Source organism: Tachyglossus aculeatus, chromosome 23 (genome assembly GCF_015852505.1).
Source record: "Tachyglossus aculeatus isolate mTacAcu1 chromosome 23, mTacAcu1.pri, whole genome shotgun sequence".
Classification (NCBI taxonomy): Eukaryota; Metazoa; Chordata; class Mammalia; order Monotremata; family Tachyglossidae; genus Tachyglossus; species Tachyglossus aculeatus.
Genome location: NC_052088.1, coordinates 16,581,563 through 16,606,691, shown reverse-complemented (window position 1 = coordinate 16,606,691; position 25,129 = coordinate 16,581,563). Strand labels below are relative to the sequence as shown.

The following is a 25,129-nucleotide window of genomic DNA, read 5'->3' as shown; positions in this document are numbered from 1 at the left end:
GTAAGGCGGGGGGAATGGAGAGGGGGAGAGGAAGGAGGTGGAATAATAATAATGGCATTCATTAAGCACTTACTGTGTGCAAAGCACCATTCTAAGGGCTGGGGAGGTTACAAGGTGATCAGGTTGTCCCACAGGGGAATCACAGTCTTCATCCCCATTTTACAGGTGAGGGAACTGAGGCCCAGAGAAGTGACTTGCCCAGAGTCACACAGCTTGCAATTGGCGGAGCCGGGATTTGAACAAATACCTTCTAGACCGCCGCTGGGTAGGGACCATCTTTATATGTTGCCAACTTGGACTACCCAAGCGCTTAGTCCAGTGCTCTGCACACAGTAAGCGCTCAATAAATGGAGAAGCAGCGTGGCTCAGTGGAAAGAGCCCGGGCTTTGGAGTCAGAGGTCATGGGTTCAAATCCCGGCTCCGCCACTTGTCAGCTGTGTGACTGTGGGCAAGTCACTTCACTTCTCTGGGCCTCAGTTACCTCATCTGGAAAATGGGGGTGAAGACTGTGAGCCCCCTGGGAGACAACCTGATCACCTTGTAACCTCTCCAGCTCTCAGAACAGTGTTTTGCACATAGTAAGTGCTTAACACATACCAACATTATTATTATTCTCTGGTCCTCAGTGACCTCATCTGTAAAATGGGGATGAAGACTGTCCAACATTACTATTATTATTATTCTCTGGGCCTCAGTTCCCTCATCTGTAAAATGGGGATTATGACTGTGAGCCCCACATGGGACAACCTGATCACCTTGTAACCTCCCCAGCACCTGGAACAGTGCTTTGCACATAGTAAGCGCTTAACAAATACCAACATTATTATTATTATTACTCTCTGGTCCTCAGTGACCTCTTCTGTAAAATGGGGACGAAGACTGTGGGCCAACCTGATCACCTTGTAACCTCCCCGGCACTTAGAACAGTGCTTTGCGCATACTAGGCGCTTAACAAATACCAACATTATTATTATTCTCTGGTCCTCAGTGATCTCATCTGTAAAATGGGGATGAGGACTGTTCAACATTATTATTATTATTCTCTGTGCCTCAGTGAAGCAGCGTGGCTCAGTGGAAAGAGCCCGGGCTTTGGAGTCAGAGGTCGTGGGTTCAAATCCTGGCTCCGCCAATTGTCAGCTGGGTGACTTTGGGCAAGTCACTTATCTGTGCCTCAGTACCCTCATCTTTAAAATGGGGATTAAGACTGTGAGCCCCAAGTGGGACAACCTGATCACCCTGTATCCCCCCAGTGCTTAGAACAGTGTTTTGCACATAGTAAGCACTTAACAAATACCATCACTGTTATTATTATTATTATTATCTGTAAAATGGGGATGAAGACTGTGAGCCCCAAGTGGGACAACCTGATCACCCTGTATCCCCCCAGCACTTAGAACAGGGGTTTGCACATAGTAAGTGCTTAACAAATACCATCACTGTTATTATTATTATCTGTAAAATGGGGATGAAGACTGTGAGCCCGCCGTGGGACAACCTGATCACCCTGTATCCCCCCAGCGCTTAGAAGAGTGCTTTGCACATAGTAAGCGCTTAACAAATACCATCATTGTTATTATGAAGACTGTGAGCCCCAAGTGGGACAACCTGATCACCCTGTAACCTCCCCAGCACTTAGAACAGTGCTTGGCACATAGTAAGCGCTTAACAAATACCATCATTGTTATTATTATTATCTGTAAAATGGGAATGAAGACTGGGAGCCCCCCGTGGGACAACCTGATCACCTTGTAACCTCCCCAGTGCTTAGAACAGTGCTTGGCACATAGTAAGCACTTAACAAATACCATCGTTATTATTATTATGAAGACTGTGAGCCCCACGTGGGACAACCTGATCACCTTGTAACCTCCCCAGCGTTAAAACAGTGCTTGCCACATAGTAAGCGGTTAACAAATACCATCATTGTTATTATTATTATTATTATCTGTAAAATGGGGATGAAGACTGGGAGCCCCCCGTGGGACAACCTGATCACCTTGTAACCTCCCCAGCGCTTATAACAGTGCTTGGCACATAGTAAGCGCTTAACAAATACCATCACTGTTATTATTATTATTATCTGTAAAATGGGGATGAAGACTGGGAGCCCCACGTGGGACAACCTGATCACCTTGTAATAATAATAATTGGCAATAATTGCAAAGCACATAGTAAGCGCTTAACAAATACCATCATTCTTCTTCTTCTTATCTGTCAAATGGGGATTCAATCAACCAATCAATCGTATTTATTGAGCGCTTACTGTGGGAAGAGCACTGTACTAAGCGCTTGGGAAGTACAAATTGGCAACATATAGAGACGGTCCCTACCCAACGGCGGGCCCACAGTCTAAAAGGGATTGACTGTGAGCCCCCCGTGGGACAACCTGATCACCCTGTAACCTCCCCAGCGCTTGGAACGGTGCTTGGCACATAGTAAGCGCTTAATAAATCATCATCATCATCCATCGTATTTATTGAGCGCTTACTATGTGCAGAGCACCGGACTAAGCGCTTGGGAAGTACAAATTGGCACCATATAGAGACGGTCCCTACCCAACAGCGGGCCCACAGTCTAAAAGGGATTGACTGTGAGCCCCCCGTGGGACAACCTGATCACCCCGTAACCTCCCCAGCGCTTGGAACGGTGCTTGGCACATAGTAAGCGCTTAATAAATCATCATCATCCATCGTATTTATTGAGCGCTTACTATGTGCAGAGCACCGGACTAAGCGCTTGGGAAGTACAAATTGGCACCATATAGAGACGGTCCCTACCCAACAGCGGGCCCACAGTCTAAAAGGGATTGACTGTGAGCCCCCCGTGGGACAACCTGATCACCCCGTAACCTCCCCAGCGCTTGGAGCAGTGCTTGGCACATAGTAAGCGCTTAATAAATCATCATCATCATCATCCACCGTATTTATTGAGCGCTTACTATGTGCAGAGCACCGGACTAAGCGCTTGGGAAGTCCAAGCTGGCAACATCTAGAGACGGTCCCTACCCAGCAGTGGGCTCACAGTCTAAAAGGGATGAATGCCTTTTATATAAATGGCATAAATAAATGCCATCGTTATTATTATTACAAATAATGATAATAAATAGGATTGAATGACTAAATGACTGAAGCCATGAGGTCTGGCTCCAAAGGCGGGGCTCTTTGCAGTGGGCCCGGCTGCTGGGGGGGGGGGGGGGGGGGTTAGGTCCTTTGCCCCCCCCTTTTACCGGGCACGGCTGAGGTGACGGAGGCGAGGCCGGCGGGTCACCGGGGTCACGGGGGTGACGGGGGTCGCCGGGGTGACGGGGCCCGGCCCTCACACGTCCCGCCGGCCGGAAGAACCTGCTGAGGACCGCCTGCCTGACGGGGGCCGCCGGGGGAGCCGGGGGAGCGGCCCCGACCTCCGTCCTCCGCCGCCGCATCCGCGGGCGCTTCTGAGGCGACCGACCGACCGACCGACTGACCAGCGAAAGGCGGCGGGCCTGCGCATGCGCGCGGGACACCCGGACCCTCCGCCGCCCGCGTGCGCCTCGCGGCCGGCGCGTCGCTTGGCGCTCCGCCAATCACAGGGCGGGACGGGGAGGGAGGCTCCGCCAATCACAGGGCGGGACGGGAGGTGGGGGCGGGACGGCGGGGGGCGGGGAGAGAGGTTTCACCAATCACGGGGCGGGTCGAGAGGTGGGGGCGGGACGGAGGGAGGGGCGAGAGGTTCCACCAATCATGGGGCGGGATGAGGAGGTGAGGGCGGGACGGAGGGGGCGGGGAGAGGGGTTCCACCAATCACAGGGCGGGACGAGGAGGTGGGGCGGGACGGGGGGAGGGACGAGAGGTTCCACCAATCAAGGGGCGGAACGAGAAGGTGGGGGCGGGACGGAGGGGGGGTGAGAAGTTCCACCAATCACGGGGCGGGACGAGGAGGTAGGGGCGGGACGGAGGGAGGGGCGAGAGGTTCCACCAATCACGGGGCGTGACGGGGCGGTGGGGGCGGGACGGGGGGGGGGTCGAGAGGTTCCACCAATCACAGGGCGGGACGAGGAGGTGGGGCGGGACGGGGGGGGCGAGAGGTTCCACCAATCACGGGGCGGGACTAGGAGGTAGGGGCGGGACGGGGGAGGGGAGAGAGGTTCCACCAATCACGGGGCGGGACGAGGAGGTGAGGGCGGGACGGAGGGGGCGAGAGGTTCCACCAATCACGGGGCGGGACGGGAGGGAGGGCGAGAGGTTCCACCAATCACGGGGCGGGGCGAGGAGGTGGGGGCGGGACGGAGGGGGGGGCGAGAGGTTCCACCAATCACGGGGCGGGACGAGGAGGTGGGGGCGGGACGGGAGGGGGCGAGAGGTTCCACCAATCACGGGGCGGGACGAGGAGGTGGGGGCGGGACGGGGAGGGGGGGCGAGAGGTTCCACCAATCACGGGGCGGGACGAGAAGGTGGGGGCGGGACGGGGAGGGGGGCGAGAGGTTCCACCAATCACGGGGAGGGACGGGGAGGTGGGGGCGGGACGGGGAGGGGGGCGAGAGGTTCCACCAATCACGGGGCGGGACGAGGAGGTGGGGCGGGACGGAGGGGGGGCGAGAGGTTCCACCAATCACGGGGAGGGACGAGGAGGTGGGGGCGGGACGGAGGGGGGGCGAGAGGTTCCACCAATCACGGGGAGGGACGAGGAGGTGGGGGCGGGACGGAGGGGGGGGCGAGAGGTTCCACCAATCACGGGGCGGGACGAGAAGGTGAGGGCGGGACGGAGGGGGGGCGAGAGGTTCCACCAATCACGGGGCGGGACGAGGAGGTGGGGCAGGGCGGGGGGAGGGGCGAGAGGTTCCACCAATCACGGGGCGGGACGAGGAGGTGGGGCGGGACGGAGGGGGCGAGAGGTTCCACCAATCACGGGGCGGGACTAGGAGGTAGGGGCGGGACGGGGGAGGGGAGAGAGGTTCCACCAATCACGGGACGGGACGAGGAGGTGAGGGCGGGACGGAGGGGGGGTGAGAGGTTCCACCAATCACGGAGCGGGGTGATAAGGTGGGGGCGGGACGCAGGGGGGCGAGAAGTTCCACCAATCACGGGGCGGGGCGAGAGGTTCCACCAATCACGGGGCGGGACGAGGAGGTGGGGGCGGGGCGGAGGGGGGGGGCAAGAGGTTCCACCAATCACGGGGCGCGGGTGGGAGGCTTCATCAAGCCCAGGGCGGGACGGGGCGGGGAGCGGGAAGCGGGAGTCTCCACCAATCTCAGGGCGGGATGGGGCGGGGGGGGCGGGTGGACGGGAGGCTCCACCAATCCCAGGGCGGGACGGGAGGGCGGGATGCTCCACCAATCACAGAGCGGGAGACGGGGGGGAGGGGGGGGGGAGGTTCCACCAATCAAATCACGGGGCGGGACGAGGAGGTGAGGGCGGGAGGCTCCACCAATCACGGGGCGCGGGTGGGAGGCTTCATCAATCTCAGGGCGGGGCGGGGAGCGGGAGTCTTCACCAATCCCAGGGCGAGACGGGGGGGCGGGATGCTCCACCAATCACAGAGCGGGACGGAGGGGTGGGGGCGGGACGGGAGGTGGGGCGGGAGGCTCCACCAATCACGGGGCGGGGAGTAGGAGGCTCCACCAATCACAGGAAGGGACGGGGGAGAAGGGAGGTGCCATCAATCCCAGGGCAGGAGGCTCCACCAATCCCAGGGCGGGACGGGAAGCGGGAGGATCCACCAATCCCAGGGCGGGGGGTGGGAGGCTCCATCAATCACAGGGCGGGACGAGGGGAGGGAGGCTCCACCAATCCCAGGGCGGGACGGGGCGGGGGGCAGCGGTCTCCACCAATCACAGGGCGGGACGGAGGGGTTGGGGGCGGGAGGCCCCATCAATCCCGGGGCAGGAGGCTCCACCAATCACGGGTGGGGGGTGGGAGGCTCCACCAATCACAGGGCGGGGCGAGAGGAGGGAGGTGCCACCAATCACAGGGCGGGACGGGGGTGAAGGGAGGCTCCATCAATCCCAGGGCAGGAGGCTCCACCAATCACAGGGTGGGACGGGGAGCGGGGCGGATCCACCAATCACGGGGCGGGGGGTTGGAGGCTCCATCAATCACAGGGTGGGACGGGGGGGGGGAAGGCTCCACCAATCCCAGGGCGGGACGGGGCGGGGGGCAGGGGTCTCCACCAATCACAGGGCGGGAAGGAGGGGTTGGGGGCGGGAGGCTCCATCAATCCCTGGGCAGGAGGCTCCACCAATCACGGGCGGGGGGGTGGGAGGCTCCATCAATCACAGGGCGGGGCGGGAGGAGGGAGGCTCCACCAATCACAGGGCGGGACGGGGAAGAAGGGAGGCTCCACCAATCCCAGGGCAGGAGGCTCCACCAATCCCAGGGCGGGACGGGGAGCGGGGAGGACCCACCAATCACGGGGCGGGGGGTGGGAGGCTCCATCAATCACAGGGCGGGACGGGGCGGGGCGCAGGGGTCTCCACCAATCATAGCGCGGGACGGAGGGGTTGGGGGCGGGAAGCTCCATCAATCCCTGGGCAGGCGGCTCCACCAATCACGGGCGGGGGGGTGGGAGGCTCCATCAATCACAGGGCGGGGCGAGAGGAGGGAAGCTCCACCAATCACAGGGCGGGACCGGGGAGAAGGGAGGCTCCACCAATCCCAAGGCAGGAGGCTCCACCAATCCCAGGGCGGGACGGGGAGCGGGAGGCTCCACCAATCACAGGGCGGGACGAGGGGAGGGAGGCTCCACCAATCCCAGGGTGGGACGGGAGTGGGGGCGGGAGGCTCCATCAAGCCCAGGGCGGGACGGGGGGGAAGGCTCCACCAATCCCAGGGCGGGACGGGGCGGGGGGCAGGGGTCTCCACCAATCACAGGGCGGGACGGAGGGGTTGGGGGCGGGAGGCTCCATCAATCCCAGGGCAGGAGGCTCCACCAATCACGGGCGGGGGGTGGGAGGCTCCACCAATCACAGGGCGGGACGGGGGGAGAAGGGAGGCTCCATCAATCCCAGGGCGGGACGGGGAGCGGGAGGATCCACCAGTCACGGGGCGGGGGTGGGAGGCTCCACCAATCACAGGGCAGGACGGGGCGGCAGGGGTCTCCACCAATCACAGGGCGGGACGGGGAGGCGGGAGACTCCATCAATCCCAGGGCAGGAGGCTCCACCAATCACGGACGGGGGGGTGGGAGGCGCCACCAATCACAGGGCGGGACGGGGGTGAAGGGAGGCTCCATCAATCCCAGGGCAGGAGGCTCCACCAATCCCAGGGCGGGACGGGGAGGCGGGAGACTCCATCAATCCCAGGGCGGGACGGGGGGGAGTCTCCACCAATCCCAGGGCGGGACGAGAGTGGGGGTGGGAGGCTCCACCAATCGCAGGGCGGGACGGGAGTTGGGGGGTGGGAGGCTCCACCAATCCCAGGGCGGGGCAGGGGCGGCGGTTCCCGCCAAAGTTGCGCGGCGCGCAGTTGGGGCTGGAGCGCGATGGGTCGTCCGCTCAACTGCATCGCGGCGGTGGCCAAGAACGGGGGGATCGGCAATAAAGGGGACCTGCCCTGGCCCCCGCTCAGGTAGCGCCAACAAACACCCGCCGGGGACCCGGCACTGCGGCCTGATGGCTCATAACAATAATGATAATGATGATGATGGTATTTGTTAAGCGCTTACTCTGCGCCAAGCACTGTTCTAAGCGCTGGGGGAGATCCAAGGTTGTCCCACGGGGGGCTCCCAGTCTTCATCCCTATCTTACAGATGGGGAAACTGAGGCCCAGAGAAGTGAAGCCCACTGTTGGGTAGGGACTGTCTCTATCTAATAATAATGATAATGGCATTTATTAAGCGCTTACTATGTGCAATGCACTGTTCTAAGCGCTGGGGAGGTTACAAGGAAATCAGGTTGTCCCACGGCGGGGGGGGGGGGGGGGGGGGTCACAGTCTTAATCCCCATTTTACAGATGAGGTGACCGAGGCACAGAGAAGTGAAGTGACTCGCCCAAAGTCACACAGCTGGCAATTGGCAAAGCCGGGATTCGAACCCATGACCCCTGACTCCGAAGCCCCTGCTCTTTCCACTGAGCCACACTGCTTCTCTATATGTTGCCAACTTGGACTTCCCAAGCGCTTAGTACAGTGCTCTGCACACAGTAAGCGCTCAATAAATACGATTGAATGAATGAATGAATGAATGAAGCCCTACTGAGAGCTCACCTCCTCCAGGAGGCCTTCCCAGACTGAGCCCTCTCCTTCCTCTCCCCATCCCCCCGCCATACCTCCTTCCCTTCCCCACAGCACCTGTATAGATATATATATGTTTGTACGGATTTATTACTCTATTTTATTTGTACATATTTATTTTATTTTGTTAGTGTGTTTTGTTTTGTTCTCTGTCTCCCCCTTGTAGACTGTGAGCCCGCCGTTGGGTAGGGACCGTCTCTATATGTTGCCGACTTGTACTTCCCAAGCGCTTCGTACAGTACTCTGCACACAGTAAGTGCTCAATGAATACGATTGAATGAATGAATGAATACAGATTTATTCCTCTATTTGACTTGTACATATTTACTATTCTATTTATTTTGTTAGTGATGTGTTTCTAGCTTTACTTCTATTTATTCTGACGACCTGACACCTGTCCACATGTTTTCTTTTGTTGTCTGTCTCCCCCTTCTATTCATTCATTCATTCGTTCAATCATACTTATTGAGCGCTTACTGTGTGCAGGGCACTGTACTAAGCACTTGGGAAGTACAGGTTGGGAACATATAGAGACAGTCCCTACGCAAGAACGGGTTCACAGTCTAGAAGGGGGAGACGGACAACAAAACAAAACATATTAACAAAATAAAGTAAATGGAATAGTAATATGTACAAGTAAAATAGAGTAATAAATCTCTACAAGCATATATACAGGTTCTGTGGGGAGGGGAAGGTGGTAAGGCGGGGAGGAGAGGAGAGACTGTGAACCCGTTGTTGGGTAGGTACCGTCTCTATATGTTGCCGACTTGTCCTTCCCAAGTGCTTAGTACAGTGCTCTGCTCACAGTAAGCGTTCAATGAATACGACTGAATGAATGAATGAATGAAGTGACTTGCCCAAAGTCACACAGCAGACAGTGGCAGAGCCGGGATTAGAACCCATGACCTCTGACTCCCAAGCCCGGGCTCTTTCCCCTGAGCCACGCTGCTTCCCGGTTAGGGCACACGGGCCTGGGCCTCAGAAGGACCAGCGTCCTCATAACAATAATAATAATAATAATAATAATGACGATGGTATTTGTGAAGTGCTTACTAGGTGCCAAGCACTGTTCTAAGCACTGGGGTAGATACAGGGTAATCAGGTTGTCCCACGTGGGACTCAAAGTCTTCATCCCCATTGTACAGATGAGGTCACTGCGTGGTTTAGTAGAAAGAGCATGGCTTGGGGAGTCAGAAGTCGTGGGTTCTAATCCTGACCTGCTGTGTGACTTCGGGCAAGCCACTTCACTTCTCTGTGCCAGTGACCTCATCTGTAAAATGGGGTTTAAGACTGTGAGCCCCACGGGGGACAACCTGATTACCTTCTATCTACCCCAGTGCTTAGAACAGTGCTTGGCACATAGTAAGCGCTTAGCAAATACCATCATAATTATTATTATCATTAAGTGACTTGCCCAAGGTTACACAGCAGACAAGTGGCGGGGTCTGGATTAGAACCCACATCCTCCAACTCCCAACCCCGGGCTCTTACCACTAAGCCACAATGCGCTGCCCCTTGTCTGCAGGTTGGCCTTGGGCAAGTCACCTCACGGCTCTGTGCCTCAGTTGCCTCATCTGTAAAATGGGGATTAAGACTGGGCCTCACATGGGATAACCCAACTTGTACTTCCCAAGCGCTTAGTACAGTGCTCTGCACACAGTAAGCGCTCAATAAATACGACTAAATCATCATCATCATCAATCGTATTTAGTGAGCGCTTACTATGTGCAGAGCACTGTACTAAGCGCTTGGGAAGTACAAGTTGGCAACATATAGAGACAGTCCCTACCCAACAGTGGGCTCACAGTCTAAAATGAATGATCTGAATTCATTTGAACATCTGAATGAATGATAGGGACTGTCTCCAGCCTGATTAACTTGTATTTACCCCCAGCGCTTAGTACAGTGCCTGGCACACAGAAAGCGCTTAACAAGAACCATTTAAAAAATGCTTCAAGTAGACGGGGAGGGATGGGGCTCGATGGACCTCATCTCGGCCGGGAAGAGTGAGAGTGAGGAGCCGCCCTGGCAACCCCATGTCTCTCACTATCCCCCGTCCGACTTCACCCTGAGAAAGCCGTTTCTTATTCCTGTTTAAAGCCGAGAGGAGGGCAGCGAGATCATGATAATAGCTTATGAGTTTTATCACCGTTATCGTATTTGTTAAGCGCTTACGATGCGGCAGATACAGTTTTATTTGCTGGGGTAGATACAATTCCCTGTCCCAGATAAGGCTCGCAGTCGAAAGGGGAGGGAGAAGTGGTATTGAATCCTGACTTTTTATTGAGTTGAGGAAACTGAGGCCCAGAGAAGTGAAATACCCTCTGAATTAGGACCCAGGTCTCCCAACTTCCAGGCCTGTCCAATATGCCATGCTGCAACTAGGTGGACAGACGTTGCAGCAGTATAAAGTCAGGAATCGATCATTATTATCATCATCAATCGTATTTATTGAGCGCTTACTGTGTGCAGAGCACTGTACTAAGCGCTTGGGAAGTCCAAGTTGGCAACATATAGAGACGGTCCCTACCCAACAGTGGGCTCACAGTCTAAAAGAGTGGGCTCACAGTCTAATTATTATTTATTGAGTGCTTACTGTGTGCTTGGAAGAGTACAAGAAACAGGATAAGCGGACATGAACCCACAACAATTTTATAGTCCAGAGGGATTCTGGACTGTATTGTTCCTATTTCACTTCATGGAACTTTTTTTTTTTCTAGGAATAAAAGTTTAGCACCCTAGTGTGAAAGAATCCAACTCTGTCCATTCAGTTTGTATGGTACAATAAATAGGCTGCAGATCTTCTTTCAGTGCCTTGTTTCTGCCCATAATGGGGCAAAGTTCAGTCTTTGCCCAACTGTCCCCCCACCCCCAAGAGTCCAGAGGTCTTGCTTTATCACGGGCGGGTCCTCTGGATTGAAATGAGGTGGGTGGACTTGGAAATGGGGGAAGACAACTGCAAGGGAAACCCTGGATCTCTATAAATACTGCATTTACAATGTCAGCAAACGTGTACATATCTATTCTATTTATTTTATTTCGTTAGTATGTTTGGTTTTGTTCTCTGTCTTCCCCTTTTAGACTGTGAGCCCACTGTTGGGTAGGGACTGTCTCTCTATGTTGCCAATTTGTACTTCCCAAGCGCTTAGTACAGTGCTCTGCACCTAGTAAGCGCTCAATAAATACGATTGATGATGATGATGATGATGGACTATGTGTTATATGTCTCTTTGATTAGGAACGAATACCGATATTTTCAGAAAATGACCACGACTCCTACAGTAGAAGGTAATATTGGATTTTTTTAATCTGAATTTTCCTAGACCTAGTAAACAGGCTCGGTTTCATAATAATAATAATAGTGTTGGTATTTGTTAAGCGCTTACTATGTGCAAAGCGCTGTTCTAAGCGCTGGGGGGAACACAAGGATATGAGGTTGTCCCATGTGGGGCTCACAGTCTTAATCCCCACTTTACAGATGAGGGAACTGAGGCACAGAGAAGTGAAGTGACTTGCCCAAGGTCACACAGCAGACATGTGGGGGAGGTTTAGTAATTTAGAGGATGGCCAGTCATTTAGTTTTCGACTGACCTATATAGGCACAGAGCTGGATCCCTTTACATCAGGTGTTTTATTATTTAGTACCATGCTAGCACCAGCCACTAAATCCCACGGCTTGGATGAGACCCCAACTCTCCCCGTATTCAGTGCCTTCCTGAATAATAATAATAATAATAATAATGGCATTTGTTAAGCGCTTACTATGTGCAGAGCACTGTTCTAAGCACGGGGGTGTTATAACGTGATCAGATTGTCCCACGGGGGGCTCACAGTCAATCCCCCATTTTACAGATGAGGGAGCTGAGGCTCAGAGAAGTTAGGTGACTTGCCCAAGGTCACACAGCAGACATGTGGCGGAGCCGGGATTCGAACCCATGACCTCTGACTCCAAAGCAGGCTCAGTAGCCACCCTGCCTTCCTTCTCTACCAACCAGCCCATGTCCTGTCACCCCAACAGCTACCTATGTTTATAAAAGCCATCCACAGCATTTAGGTATACGTCGATTTGTGGAGACTACTTACTTTCTTATCCATCCATGGTCCATACACGTTTAACAACTGAATCTTTATTTTTCCACCCAGTACCGTAAATAATTAATCTGCCTATTTTATCAGATTATAGACTCCCTGAGGGCAAGGACTGTGTCCAGACTGAGCCCCTTCCTTCCTCTCCCCCTCGCCCCCTCTCCATTCCCCCCCATCTTACCTCCTTCCCTTCCCCACAGCACCTGTATATATGTATATATGTTTGTACAGATTTATTACTCTATTTATTTATTTATTTTACTTGTACATATCTATTCTATTTATTTTATTTTGTTAGTATGTTTGGTTTTGTTCTCTGTCTCCCCCTTTTAGACTGAGCCCGCTGTTGGGTAGGGACTGTCTCTATATGTTGCCAATTTGTACTTCCCAAGCGCTTAGTACAGTGCTCTGCACATAGTAAGCGCTCAATAAATACGATTGATGATGATGACTGTGTCTTTTACTTATACTTATATTTACTTATATTTGAATGCTTACTATGTGCAGAACAGAGCATTACGCATTTGAAGAGAAGCAGCGTGGCCTAGTGACAGGAGCACGGGCTTGGGTTCTAATTTTGGCTCCTCCACTTGTCTGCTCTGTGACCTTGGGCAAGTTACTTAACTTCTCTGTGCCTCAGTTAACTCATCTGTAAAATGGGGATTAAGACTGTGAAGCCCCACGAGGGACAATCTGATTTCCTTATATCTACCCCCAGCGCTTAGAATAGTGCTTGGAACATAGTAAGCGCTTAACAAATACCATAATCATTATTATTGTTATTATTACAACAGCAGAATTAGCAGGTACACTCCCTGCCCATAATGAGCTGGCAGTCTACTCTCCTAATTACTTGGTACAGTGCTCTGTACCCTCTAGGTAGACTATTGATTTACACCGGGGCTTTCCCCACCTGAAATTCATTCATTCAGTTGTATTTATTGAGCGCTTACTGTGTGCGGAGCACTGTACTAAGCGCTTGGGAAGTACAACTCGGCAACAGATAGAGATGGTCCCTTCCCAACAACGGGCTCACAGTCTAGAAATACTTGCTTTAAGCTAAGACCGAGGCAGGGACTTGAGAGTTTATTCCCAGGCCAAAGCACCTAGGTGGGACTGGAAGGAAAGCTCATTCCTGACCAGGGTGAGAGATGTGAGGGCCGTAAAACAGGAAAGGGAGGTAGGTTTTTAATAGGAGGCAGGAGGTTACCTCTTGGGAGACGACTGGGAAGGAACAGACTGCGTGTGAGCCGTTAGGAGAGCCCCCACCATTTATAGTAACGTTTCTGAAGAGTGCCGGAAGAGAAAACCATTAGGAGTCACTTATATCATATATATATATATATATATATATATATATATATATATATATATATATATATATATATTAATATTTAATAATAATTTAATTATTAAATATATATTATATTTCTAGACTGTCATTTCTCAAAATAGATGTCTTGTAAATTTCAGTGTGGTTTTGCAGGTAAAGAAAATCTGGTGATAATGGGTAAGAAGACCTGGTTCTCCATTCCTGAGAAAAGTCGACCTTTGAAAGACAGAATTAATATAGTGCTCAGCAGAGAACTCAAGTAAGTGCCAAAATATGTCGTCTGCAAATTTCCCAGAGTCTGGAGGGCTGAGGCAGTTTGTTTACGTTCCTTCAACATACGTCCACACGGAATAAATCAGGACCTAGTCTTACTAAGATCTTCAGCTTAATTAGCAGAATTGACTGATTACCTGCTGTGTTCAGTGATCCGCAGTAGGTACTGGGGAAGCATAGGATAGAAGGCAAAGTCAATCAATCAATCAATCGTATTTATTGAGCGCTTACTGTGTGCAGAGCACTGTACTAAGCGCTTGGGAAGTACAAGTTGGCAACAAGGGGTTTACATTAGGCTCTGATAGAGAAACCACTACCATCTTACGAGCCTGCATCTCCGAGGGCTCCTGTCTGTGGATCAACTTGGCAGTGTGATCTCTTGTGGAGAAGGAATTTACAATATTTAAGTCCTCCCAGGGGGTCTTTTCCTCCAGCTTCATTTACACTCTGTTCCTTTCCTAGGCCTGTTCTAGTCTGTTCTGTTCTAGACTGATCAAACTCATTGACTTGTAGAAACTTGAATGAAATCAGTGATCATTTACTGAAGTTCTCCCAAGGTTTGCTTCTAGTCTATTTTGCTTTAACCATTTTCAAACTACATTATATAAATGATGGAAGTAGGCCTCACAGAAAGATTGGTGTCGTTTCTTAAATTGGTATATCTGCCTTTTTTCCAGGGATTTCAAGGATACTTAAATCCATATGTTTTTTTTTTTCTCCCCCTAGAGAGCCCCCACAGGGAGCTCATTATGTCGCCAAAAGTCTGGATGATGCCCTAAATCTTCTCAACCTGCCAGAACTAGCAAGTAAAGTGGATATGGTGTGGATCATTGGAGGCAGCTCAGTTTATAAGGTATATGCAGATCTAAGATTGGTTAAGGGGCACTCACTGATTCAGCCAAATAATTTTACCACTTTGCTTCAGTGATCCCACTTGAAAAATTGGGAAAATAATGTCCTCTACTTACTTCACGGGTGTGGCGTGATGGGTACGTGTGTAGTGCCGGCTAAACGGGCAGGGTATATGGAGGCGTACACAAACGTCGGAAGAGTCCCCGATTGGTGACGCTACAGATTTCTGGAGAAATAAAAATTAAGATGACAAATGTGACAAGTTTGCATGTGTCGCCTTTGGTTTATTCGTGATTCAAAGGCACTTTGGTAGAGCAGGCATCAAAATTAAGTCTGATGCACTGTAGCAATGAGTAAGGAGTCATTGGCGGTAGCAGATTTACCCTGTGTGCAGCTAAGCAGCCACCCCAGAGCACTGCCCTCTCTCTAAAAGCAGCTGTAGGGAAGGGGGTTCGTGTGCCTGATCATCATCATCAATCGTATTTATTGAGCGCTTACTGTGTGCAGAGCACTGTACTAAGCGCTTGGGAAGTACAAGTTGGCAACATATAACATGATTTGTCAGCTCCAGCCCTCTTCTTGCAGAGGATTCTTGATTCGTGGGCCTCAATATCAACTTAGCCCACCCTTGGAGTTCATTTACAGCTCTTGCAGATAATGTTATTGGAGTAATGAGAAAGGAGTTTAAAATTCATAGTACACCAGCTCTGAGGCCCATTTTTCAGGGAGAAAGGGTAACACTAAACTTAATTGAGAAAGAAAATAAAGGGTGGGGATGGGGGACTGTGACCCTTGAGAATAGTTGGGCTAATCTGTTGTTAGGACCGATGTTTTTGTATATAAATTAGTGGTCAGAAATTTTTTTTAAAAAAAAGGAGCCTGTTTCTACCGTTACGGCCCAAGCAGACCCAAAAATGTACTGCCTGAACCCACTAAAGAGAAGATGGACCCATCTCAAGCTGTCCCAAACCATGACTCCTCCTGCCCCAACTCTCATCCTTCTCGGCCATCCCTTCTCTAAATCGACTCCCTCCATTTGCGATTCAGACCCCACCCATCCCTTCACACCTTACTAAAACACTTGCTCCCACCCTTTTTGCCCTCCCTCACTGCCCCCTCTCCAATGGTTCCTTCCCCTCCACTTTCAAACACACCCACATATTTCCTGTCCTAAAAAAACCCTCCTTTGACCTCACTCCACTTCCAGCTAGCGCCCCATTTCGCTCTTACCATTTCGCTCCAAACCCTTTGAGTGAGTTGTTTATTTCCACTGCCTCTACATCCTCTCCTCTGACTCCCTTCTAGACTCCCTGCATTCTGGCTTCCACACCCTCCATTGTCCTTTCCAAAGTCTCCGATGACCTCTTTTTTACCAAATCCAACAGGCTGTACTCCATCCTCATTCTCCTTCGACTTCTCAGCTGTCTTTGACACTGGGGACCACCCCCTTCAGGAAACAGCCTCACACCTTGGTTTCACGGACACCGTCATCATCATCAATCGTATTTATTGAGCGCTTACTATGTGCAGAGCACCGTCCTCTTCTGGTTTTCCTTCTCTTCTATTATTACAAGCCACAGTGCCGGCAAGATTTCCCTCTAGATTGTAAACACGTTGTGGGCAGGGAACATCTCTACCAACTCTATTGTACCCTCCCAAGCGCTTAATACAGTGCTCTGCACACAGTAAGCGCTCAATAAATACCACTGATTGATGATTCATCAGCTAAAGGAGATTCCTCCAGACTGCTTCTGTCAGCCAATCAATCGTATTTATTGAGCTCTTACTGTGTGCAGAGCACTGTACTAAGCTCTTGGGAGAGTACAATACAACAATAAACAGACATTCCCTGCCCTCGAGTTTACAGTCTAGATGGGGGAGAGAGACATTAATATAAATAAATAAATTACAGATCTGTACATAAGTGTGGGGCTGGGAAGGGGGGTGAATAAAGGGAGTAAGTCAGGGGAGTGGATGAAAAGGAAAGAAGAGTTTAGTCAGGGAAGGCTTCTTGGAGGAGACATGCCTTCAATATGACTTTGAACGGAGAGAGCGGAATTGTCTGTCGGGCAATATATGAAGCTTTATTTACCACTGTCATTCAAATCCAGAAGAGTGTCCTCGTAATGTAGGGAGTATAACCAGAAGTTATTCCTTTTCTTTTTGAGGTAGCTACTTTTAAGACCAAAAACGTTTTGGCTTATTATGGATATGAATTAAGAAGAGAGATATGTCCCCTAGCATTTTTAGAAATTCCCAAATGGTGGAATTTTTTCTGTAGAAGCTGTCGTTTCCCCAGCAGCATTGACTGCTAAAAGTATCGGATTTATTTGGCATAAATAAGCTTTCAGAAGCCCTAGTTAGAGCAGTCATTAATAACACACGGAAGCATGAATCACCTCCAGACCCATGTATTGTGTGTGGAGGAAGAAAGGAAGCAGTAGTAGTAGCTCCTTAGATAAATGTACCTTGCACAAATTTTGAAGATTTCCAGTAAAAATATTGAAATAAAATCCTGCTTCAAGGCCTAGTAAACATCTTAAATAAGAAGAGTTCCAAATCACTATGGAAATATGTTTTTGGACAATGACCAATCAGCACAGAAATGAGAACTGGAAATTGCAGTTGACCTTATTATTGTTCCAGATTATTTGCTTCCCAAAAGCGTGCTGGAGAGCTAAGAAAATTGTAATTGAGCCTTCTCCGAAGTTAATTATTATTCTAGAGTACCCCACGTGCTTCCAGAAACAGTGGGGCTTAGTGGAAAGAGCACAGGCTTGGAAGTCAGAGGACGCCACTTGTCTGCTGTGTGACCTTGGACAAGCCACTTAACTGCTCTGTGACTCAGTTACCTCATCTGTAAAATGGGGATTGAGACAGCCCCTCGTGGGACCGCCTGATCACCTTGTATCTACCTAGTGCTTAGAACAGTGCTTGGCACATAGTAAGTGTTTAACAAATACCATTATCAGCATCATCATCAATCGTATTTATTGAGCACTTACTGTGTGCAGAGCACTGTACTAAGCGCTTGGGAAGTACAAGTTGGCAACATATAGAGAGACAGTCCCTACCCAACAGTGGGCTATTATTATTATTATCTGGAGATCTAGAAATTAGAATTGAGGTGTTCCGGAAATTGAACCTAAAACACTAGTAAAATGCCTGGGATTGCAGTTTGAGAGTCTCAGCCCGCCTGGTATGTAATTGATCTAATATACACAGCCAGCAGTGTGGCTCAGTGGAAAGAGCCCGGGCTTTGGAGTCAGAGGTCATGGATCAAATCCCGGCTCCACCAATTGTCAGCTGTGTGACTTTGGGCAAGTCACTTAACTTCTCTGGGCCTCAGTTCCCTCACTTGTAAAATGGGGATTAAGATTGTGAGCCCCCCATGGGACAACGTGATCACCTTGTAGCCTCCCCAGCGCTTAGAACAGTGGTCTGCATATAGTAAGCGCTTAATAAATACGATTGATTGATTGATAAATGCCATCATTATTGTTATTATTTGAAATACACTTACTCTAGGTTCAGGAGATCATAGACTATAATCCCGAAATCTAATTAATTTCAGCTTCCTCCTCCTACAAACCTCTTATCACAGCAGCAAATAGTAAATTTCTCAGCTTGTTCTTATGTACCCTTCTTAGAAGTGCTAACAAGCAGTGAGTTGGTTGGGGTGGGTGGAAACATGATTGCAGCCTGAGCCCTCTGCCATCAATGCCTGCCTGCAAAGGGACTCGGAGGCTTCACCTCATCGCAGCAGTCAATCAGTGCTATTTATTGAGCATTCACTGGGTGGCCAACCACTGTACTAGCCACTTGTAAGAGTAAAATGAGTTAGTAGACACAGTCACTGCCCTCGAGGATCTTACAATCTAGTGGGGGAGATGAACGTAATAATAATTGTGGTATTTGTAAAATTGCTTACTATGTGCCATGTACTGTTCTAAGCGCTGGGGTGGAAAATCAGGTTGGACACAGTCCCTGTCCCACATTCATTCAATCAAGTTTATTGAGCGCTTACTGTGTGCAGAGCACTGTACTAAGCACTTGGGAAAGTACACTCCAACGATCAACAGTGACATTCCCTGCCCACAACGAGCTTACAGTCTGGAGAAGCAGCGTGGCTCAATGGAAAGAGCACAGGCTTTGGAGTCAGAGGTCGTGGGTTCAAACCCCGGCTCCGCCAATTGTCAATTGTGTGACTTTGGCCAAGTCATTTAACTTCTCTGTGCCTCCATTACCTCATCTGTAAAATGGGGATTAAGACTGTGAGCCCCATGTGGGACAACCTGATCACCTTGTAACCTCCTCAGCGCTTAGGACAGTGCTTTGCACATAGTAATTGCTTAATAAATGCCACCATTATCATTACTATTATCCAAGTCCTTGGGGGTATGGACTTAAATGAATAGGCGCCACAGCAGGGAGAGAGACTGAGATGGGGGAGATGAGTGGTGAGTCAGGGAAGGCTTCCTGGTGGGAAAAAACCACAGCCCTTCATCACTGTGACCAAGTCCTACCTCTCTGCGGGAGCAGGAAATGAAAAGAAAGTAGAAAGCATCGTGCTGAGCATAGCTCCCCACTCTTTAGAACTCCGGTGATAACTCATTCCACCCTATATCATAAGTACTGGCTTTAACATAGTCAGCTCACTGACCATTACTTACCCTCACATCCCTCCCACTACACCCAGTTTGCACTCTTTGTTCCTCATGCCAACCCATTCTCTTTGCCTCATTCTCATCCCTGCCCCTGCTCTCTCTCCCTCCCTTCAGGCTCGTGTCTCCTCCTGCCTTCAAGACATCTCCATCTGGATGTCTGCCCGCCATCTAAAACTCAATATGTCCAAGACTGAACTCCTTATCTTCCCTCCCAAAAACCCTGCCCTCTCCCTGACTTTCCCATCACTGTTGACGGCACTACCATCCTTCCTGTCTCACAAGCCCGCAACTTTGGTGTCATCCTCGACTCTGCTCTCTCATTCACCCCTCACATCCAATCTGTCACCAAAACCTGCCGGTCTCACCTCCACAACATCGCCAAGATCCGCCCTTTCCTTTCCATCCAAACCGCTACCCTGCTGGTTCAAGCTCTCATCCTATCCCGACTGGATTACTGCATCAGCCTCCTCTCTGATCTCCCATCCTCCTGTCTCTCCCAACTTCAATATTTACTTCACGCCGCTGCCCGGATTATCTTTGTGCAGAAACGCTCTGGGCATGTTACTCCCCTCCTCAAAAAATCTCCAGTGGCTACCAGTCAACCTATGCATCAGGCAAAAACCCCTCACTCTCGGCTTCAAGGCTGTCCATCCCCTCGCCCCCTCCTACCTCACCTCCCTTCTTTCCTTCTCCAGCTCAGCCCACACCCTCCACTCCTCTGCCGCTAACCTCCTCACTGGGCCTCGTTCTCGCCTGTCCCGCCGCCGACCCCCGGCCCACGTCCTCCCCCTGGCCTGGAATGCCCTCCCTCCCTCCACACATCCACCAAGCTAGCTCTCTTCCTCCCTTCAAAGCCCTTCTGAGAGCTCACCTCCTCCAGGAGGCCTTCCCACACTGAGCCCCCTCCTTCGTCTCCCCCTCCCCATCCCCCCTGCCCTACCTCCTTCCCCTTCCCACAGCACCTGTATATATGTTTGTACAGATTTATTACTCTATTCTACTTGTACATATTTACTATTCTATTTATTTTATTTTGTTAATATATTTTGTTTGGTTGTCTGTCTCCCCCTTCTAGACTGTGAGCCCGTTGTTGGGTAGGGACCGTCTCTATATGTTGCCAACTTGGACTTCCCAAGTGCTTAGTACAGTGCTCTGCACACAGTAAGCGCTCAATAAATACGATTGATTCATTGATGATTGAATGAATGAATCTCCCCGCCAGCTGCTTCTTTTTCACATCCTCCATTATGCCTGGCATTCCCTCCCCTTTCACATCTGGTAGGCCACTTATCTCCCCATCTTCTATGCCCTTATCTCCAGGAGGCCTACCCTGATTAATTTTCATCCCCACAGCCTATTTCCTCCCCCAAACTGCCACTTCAACACATTTACATTAGCAAAGAACTTGGGTATTTACCCCTCTGTCCTGCCACTGCACGTATATATTTGCATTCTATTGCTATAAGCTGCAAGCTAGTTGTGGGCATGTGCCTACTAACTCTGTTGTATTGTAATCTCTCAAGCACTTAGTACAGTGCTGTGCACACAGTAAGCACTCAATAAGTACCATTGAGTAATTTATTTTACTGTCTGTCTCCGCTGCTGGATTTATAAGATCCTTGAGGGCACGGGCTATGTATCTTATTATACCCTCCCAAAACCTCAGCACAATGTTCTGCTCAGTTCAAGCACTCAGTAAATAATACTGATTTTTATGCTTTAGACTATTTGGGTTCACTAAGCTGTCCTGAGACTCCTCTCCAGGGAACATTTGTTTCCTAGGACTAACTAGTAATATTTGAAATTTCAGTGTTCAGTAAGTCAGTTGCACTTACGGTGTACAGAACACTGTTCCAAAATCTTGGAACAGTGCCCTAGAATTAGTAGGTATAATCTCTGCCTTGAAGGGTTTTATAAGCTAATCTTTCTCTGTACAACTGCCAGATGCCCAGTACAGCATTCATTAAAGACACTGCATAAATAATTTTGCTGGTTACTAGTGATAAGAAATCCATTTTTTTTTAGTTGCCTTTGTGATCTTGAACTGCCACCAAAGAGGCACCAAGTTGTGTGGAAAATAGTTTTGCCCTGCTTACCACAGAGATTCTAAGTGTTCCCATGTACAGTTATTTTTAATTTCACCACCTCTGGCTATGGAAAGTAACTAATCCCTTTTTACCTTGTTTTCCAAAGGAAGCAATGGAGAAACCAGGTCATCAGCGACTGTTTGTGACTAGAATTTTGCAAGAATTTGAAAGTGACACATTTTTCCCAGAAATTGATTTAGAGAAATATAAACTTATTCCAGAGTAAGTATCATGTATAGTTCTTCCCCTATTTCCCTCAGTTTCGCAATATAAAAATACATATGCGGTTCAGGCCAAGATTTGGGGTAACTACCAAGGTAATAAATATTGACATGCAAACATTTGGGATTAAAACAAGCTTTGAAAGAGATTCTTTTCTTACCCTGGCATTTTGGAGAGGGATCATGAGAGTGCAGGCTCCTTTCAGGTAAATTAATGGCCATTTGTCCCTCACTTGCTGTTGCAATTTTGACGCTGATTAGTAGCACTACGTCAGCTTTGGGTTTTAGACTTTCCACATGTTCTTTTGTCTCCACGGCATTTGTCTCCTTCATTTGTCTTTCTATTCCTAGAGGCAGAACAGGTATGACTAAATTAATTTGGCTTTCTACACATGTGCAGAACATTTCTGCATCCACCTGTTTTACCCTGAAACATTGTGAGGGTTTGTTAGGTTCTTTCTTGTAGTTGTGTTTATTGAGCCCCTGCTTCAGAAAATTGCTGCCCCAAAATTCTGTTGCTTTCTGATTTCCTTTTTCTACTGCTTTTCTGACTTTTCTATGTAATCCTTTTAATAAGTTTCATTCTCTTCACAGTTGAAATTTTTCTAAATAAATATGCTGACTTTGAAATATTAATAAGCTGTTTTGCATGTTTCTTTTCTTGGTTGAGTATATCTGGGTATTTAAACTTGTCATATAATTTGTACTTAACCTTGAATTTTTTGTTTATTAGTGTCATGGAGGGATAAGGTAGTATGTGCTAATGATTTAAGATGTTATCAATTACTCTGTCTCACTAAAATGTTCATTTAACTGTGGTATTTGTTTGTGCCAGGCACTATACTCAGCTCTAGGGTAAATACAAGATAATAAGGTTGGACACAACCTCTGTCTCACCTGGGGTTCACAGTCTTATACCCCATTTTACAGTTGAGGAAACTGAGGCACAGAGAAGGTAAATGACTTGCCCAAGGTCACACAGCAGACAAATGGAGGAGCAGGGATTAGAACCCAGATCTAACTCCCAGGCCCAAACTCCTTCCACTAGACCATGCTGCTTCTCATTCATTTATGAGAGAAACTTTCAAAAATGTAAAAATAATACAATGCATCACAGAGTGGACACTCAATACCACTGATGATAACAATAATTTGACCAAAGCGCAAGTGCATTTGGGTTCTTTTTACAGAATAATCCTAACTGTTGAAGACCATACTACCAAGATTTGATGATCCGTTTGAAATGCTTAGCTGTCGAATCAACACATACATGGCTTTTACATTGCCCTAATTTGAGAACTGAAGTAATTTTAGGAATCACTAAAATAACACCCCCTCCAAAAACGAAACTGAATCTCCTGAAAGATTGTTCTAAACAATGGAAGAGAGTTAGTTTTGTTCTAATGTCCTGTGGCAAAATCTGAGAAGAAATTATTCTTAGCAATTAATCAATCAGTGGTATTTATTGAGTGCTTACCGGGGGCAGAGCACTATACAGCAGAATTGGTAAGAAAGTTCCCTGCCTAAAACAAGCTTACAGTGTAGGATTGTAATTACAGATAAGTCCCTGAGGGACAAATCTGACCTTTAAGATGAAGTTTTTCTTTTATCTCTGTCAACAACTAGGGAGACCAATAATTGAGAAGATTTGGGATCGAGCCAGGTCGTGGTCAGAAATATTTAATAACTGTTCTATTTTCAGAAAGTATAGCCTATTGAAAAAAAGAAAGGAAATAAGTGAAGACAAGCCATCAACGATACTAGTTAAAAAACCAAATCATTTGCTTTTCGCATTGAGCTAAACTATTTATTTTTTGGTTTTACTGCTGCTGGAGAGAATCAGCCAACGTAATAGTCATTTCTAATAGTTATTGCTCATCTTTTTAGAAATTAATGTTTCAGTTTTTACCTTTCAAGTTGACAGTCTTAATGCTGTCATACATAGGTCTGAATATTTTGCTGAGATAAAAATGAATATTTCAATGATTCGTTGCAAAGGAAGTGAAATTAACAGTGGTCACAAGTAGAATTCTTAAAAATTATGAAAACAAAAGAATCTGAAATCATATATCATTTGACCAAAGATTTAATGGTAATTCCAGGTATAGCTCATCGTTTGATGTGTTTTTCAGGTATCCTGGTGTTCCAGCTGATACCCAGGAAGAAAAGGGCATTCAGTACAAGTTTGAAGTATACGAAAAGCATATTTAGTAGGTGCACAGACCAATTTACTTTTTAAAAAAAATCATTTTGTATCGTGTCGATATAGAAATAAATGCTTGATGGATGTCAATAAACTTTTCACATAAGTACCTTTCCTCTGCAAATCATCACCTGATTAAAAGCTGTTCTTTTCTGCCACTTTTGGTTTTTTCTTGAAACAATCTGCTGCCTCATTTACTAGATTTTTTGGAGAAATTTATTTGAAAGATGCAGTGTTCATTTCATTGATGATAAGATTTGGGGAGATGAGAGGACATCAGTATTCCTTTTAATCTGGTACCATTTCTTATGAGATGGAAAGAACGTAGAGTGATCCTGGGGGTTTGGAGAGAAGGAAAAGAGGGCGTGGTGAGGGCAAATCTGCTGTGAAGGACACTTAAATGTTTCACCTGAGGATTTCAAAAGAATGGAAAAATAATAATTTATGTCTTTTTAGGCAAAGAAACTAAACTGCAGAGAAAAGTGACTTAAATGGAAAAATCAAACAATCTAACTCTCTTGACTCTGTCACCGTTAACTTTACAATCAGAACTGGTCGTGCTTCTTATACCTGAGATGATAGCTGTTCAGAGATTATCGGAATTCTCACATCTTCCGAAACTATCGTACTTCAAGATTTCATGGCATTAGTTGATCATTTATTGCTAGAAAACCTTTTTTCTCTCCTGCTTCAGACCTTGGCTGAACTGAAGCTAGGAAGAAAAGATTACACAGGAAGCTTTATTCTAGGACTGTTCTTTTTGCTTTGATGTGCACTGAAAAGGTTTGCCGTCCGATAAAATCACACATCTGGTGCAGAAACGCCTGCGGCAAGTGAAATTATTCCATCTGTATGATTGCTGCTGATCTATTTTAAAAATAAAAATCAATTTCTTAACTCTGCACTGAAGTCATAAAAATATAGGAATGTGAAAGGCTAATCCCTGACAGAGTACAAGGCCTCAAAATCAATCAATCAATCGTATTTATTGAGCACTTACTGTGTGCAGAGCGCTGTACTAAGCGCTTGGGAAGTACAAGTTGGCAACATATACAGTCCCTATCCAACAGTAGGCTCACAGTCTAGAAGCTATAACACTTTCATAGGAAACCTTTAAATAGTATATTTTCTATACATTGATATTTAAATTGAGAATTGCAGGTCCTTTACTTGCTATTTCTGACAGCTAAATTATACCTATT

At 48.5% G+C, this 25,129-nt stretch overlaps 2 protein-coding genes across 3 annotated transcripts in view; one reads left to right on the top strand and one right to left on the bottom strand.

Moving 5' to 3' along the window:
* Positions 1-3,421, bottom strand: part of MSH3 (mutS homolog 3) — a 132,018-nt gene extending 128,597 nt beyond the window's left edge. The window contains exon 1 of the mRNA XM_038765562.1: positions 3,227-3,421. Coding sequence (XP_038621490.1) covers positions 3,227-3,421 — 195 coding nt within the window. The remainder of the gene's footprint in view (positions 1-3,226) is intronic.
* Positions 3,422-7,424: 4,003 nt separating this feature from the next.
* Positions 7,425-24,085, top strand: DHFR (dihydrofolate reductase). 2 transcript variants are annotated; one of them, XM_038765492.1, is made up of 6 exons: positions 7,425-7,541; positions 11,444-11,493; positions 13,778-13,883; positions 14,624-14,750; positions 21,610-21,725; positions 23,857-24,085. In XM_038765492.1, the coding sequence occupies exons 1-6, from the start codon at positions 7,456-7,458 to the stop codon at positions 23,933-23,935; spliced, it is 564 nt and encodes a 187-aa protein (XP_038621420.1). In that variant the 5' UTR covers positions 7,425-7,455; the 3' UTR covers positions 23,936-24,085. The 2 variants fall into 2 exon arrangements, with proteins under 2 accessions (XP_038621420.1, XP_038621421.1); XM_038765493.1 differs by lacking the exon at positions 11,444-11,493 and having other exon boundaries at positions 7,461-7,541.
* Positions 24,086-25,129: the final 1,044 nt, after the last annotated feature.

Bases quoted from the DNA above. Each gene is read 5' to 3' on its own strand.
- DHFR (XM_038765492.1), top strand. From the start codon at position 7,456: ATGGGTCGTCCGCTCAACTGCATCGCGGCGGTGGCCAAGAACGGGGGG. The intron at 7,542-11,443 runs GTAGCGCCAACA...CTCTTTGATTAG, and splicing joins CTGCCCTGGCCCCCGCTCAG to GAACGAATACCGATATTTTC. The intron at 13,884-14,623 runs GTAAGTGCCAAA...TTCTCCCCCTAG, and splicing joins GTGCTCAGCAGAGAACTCAA to AGAGCCCCCACAGGGAGCTC.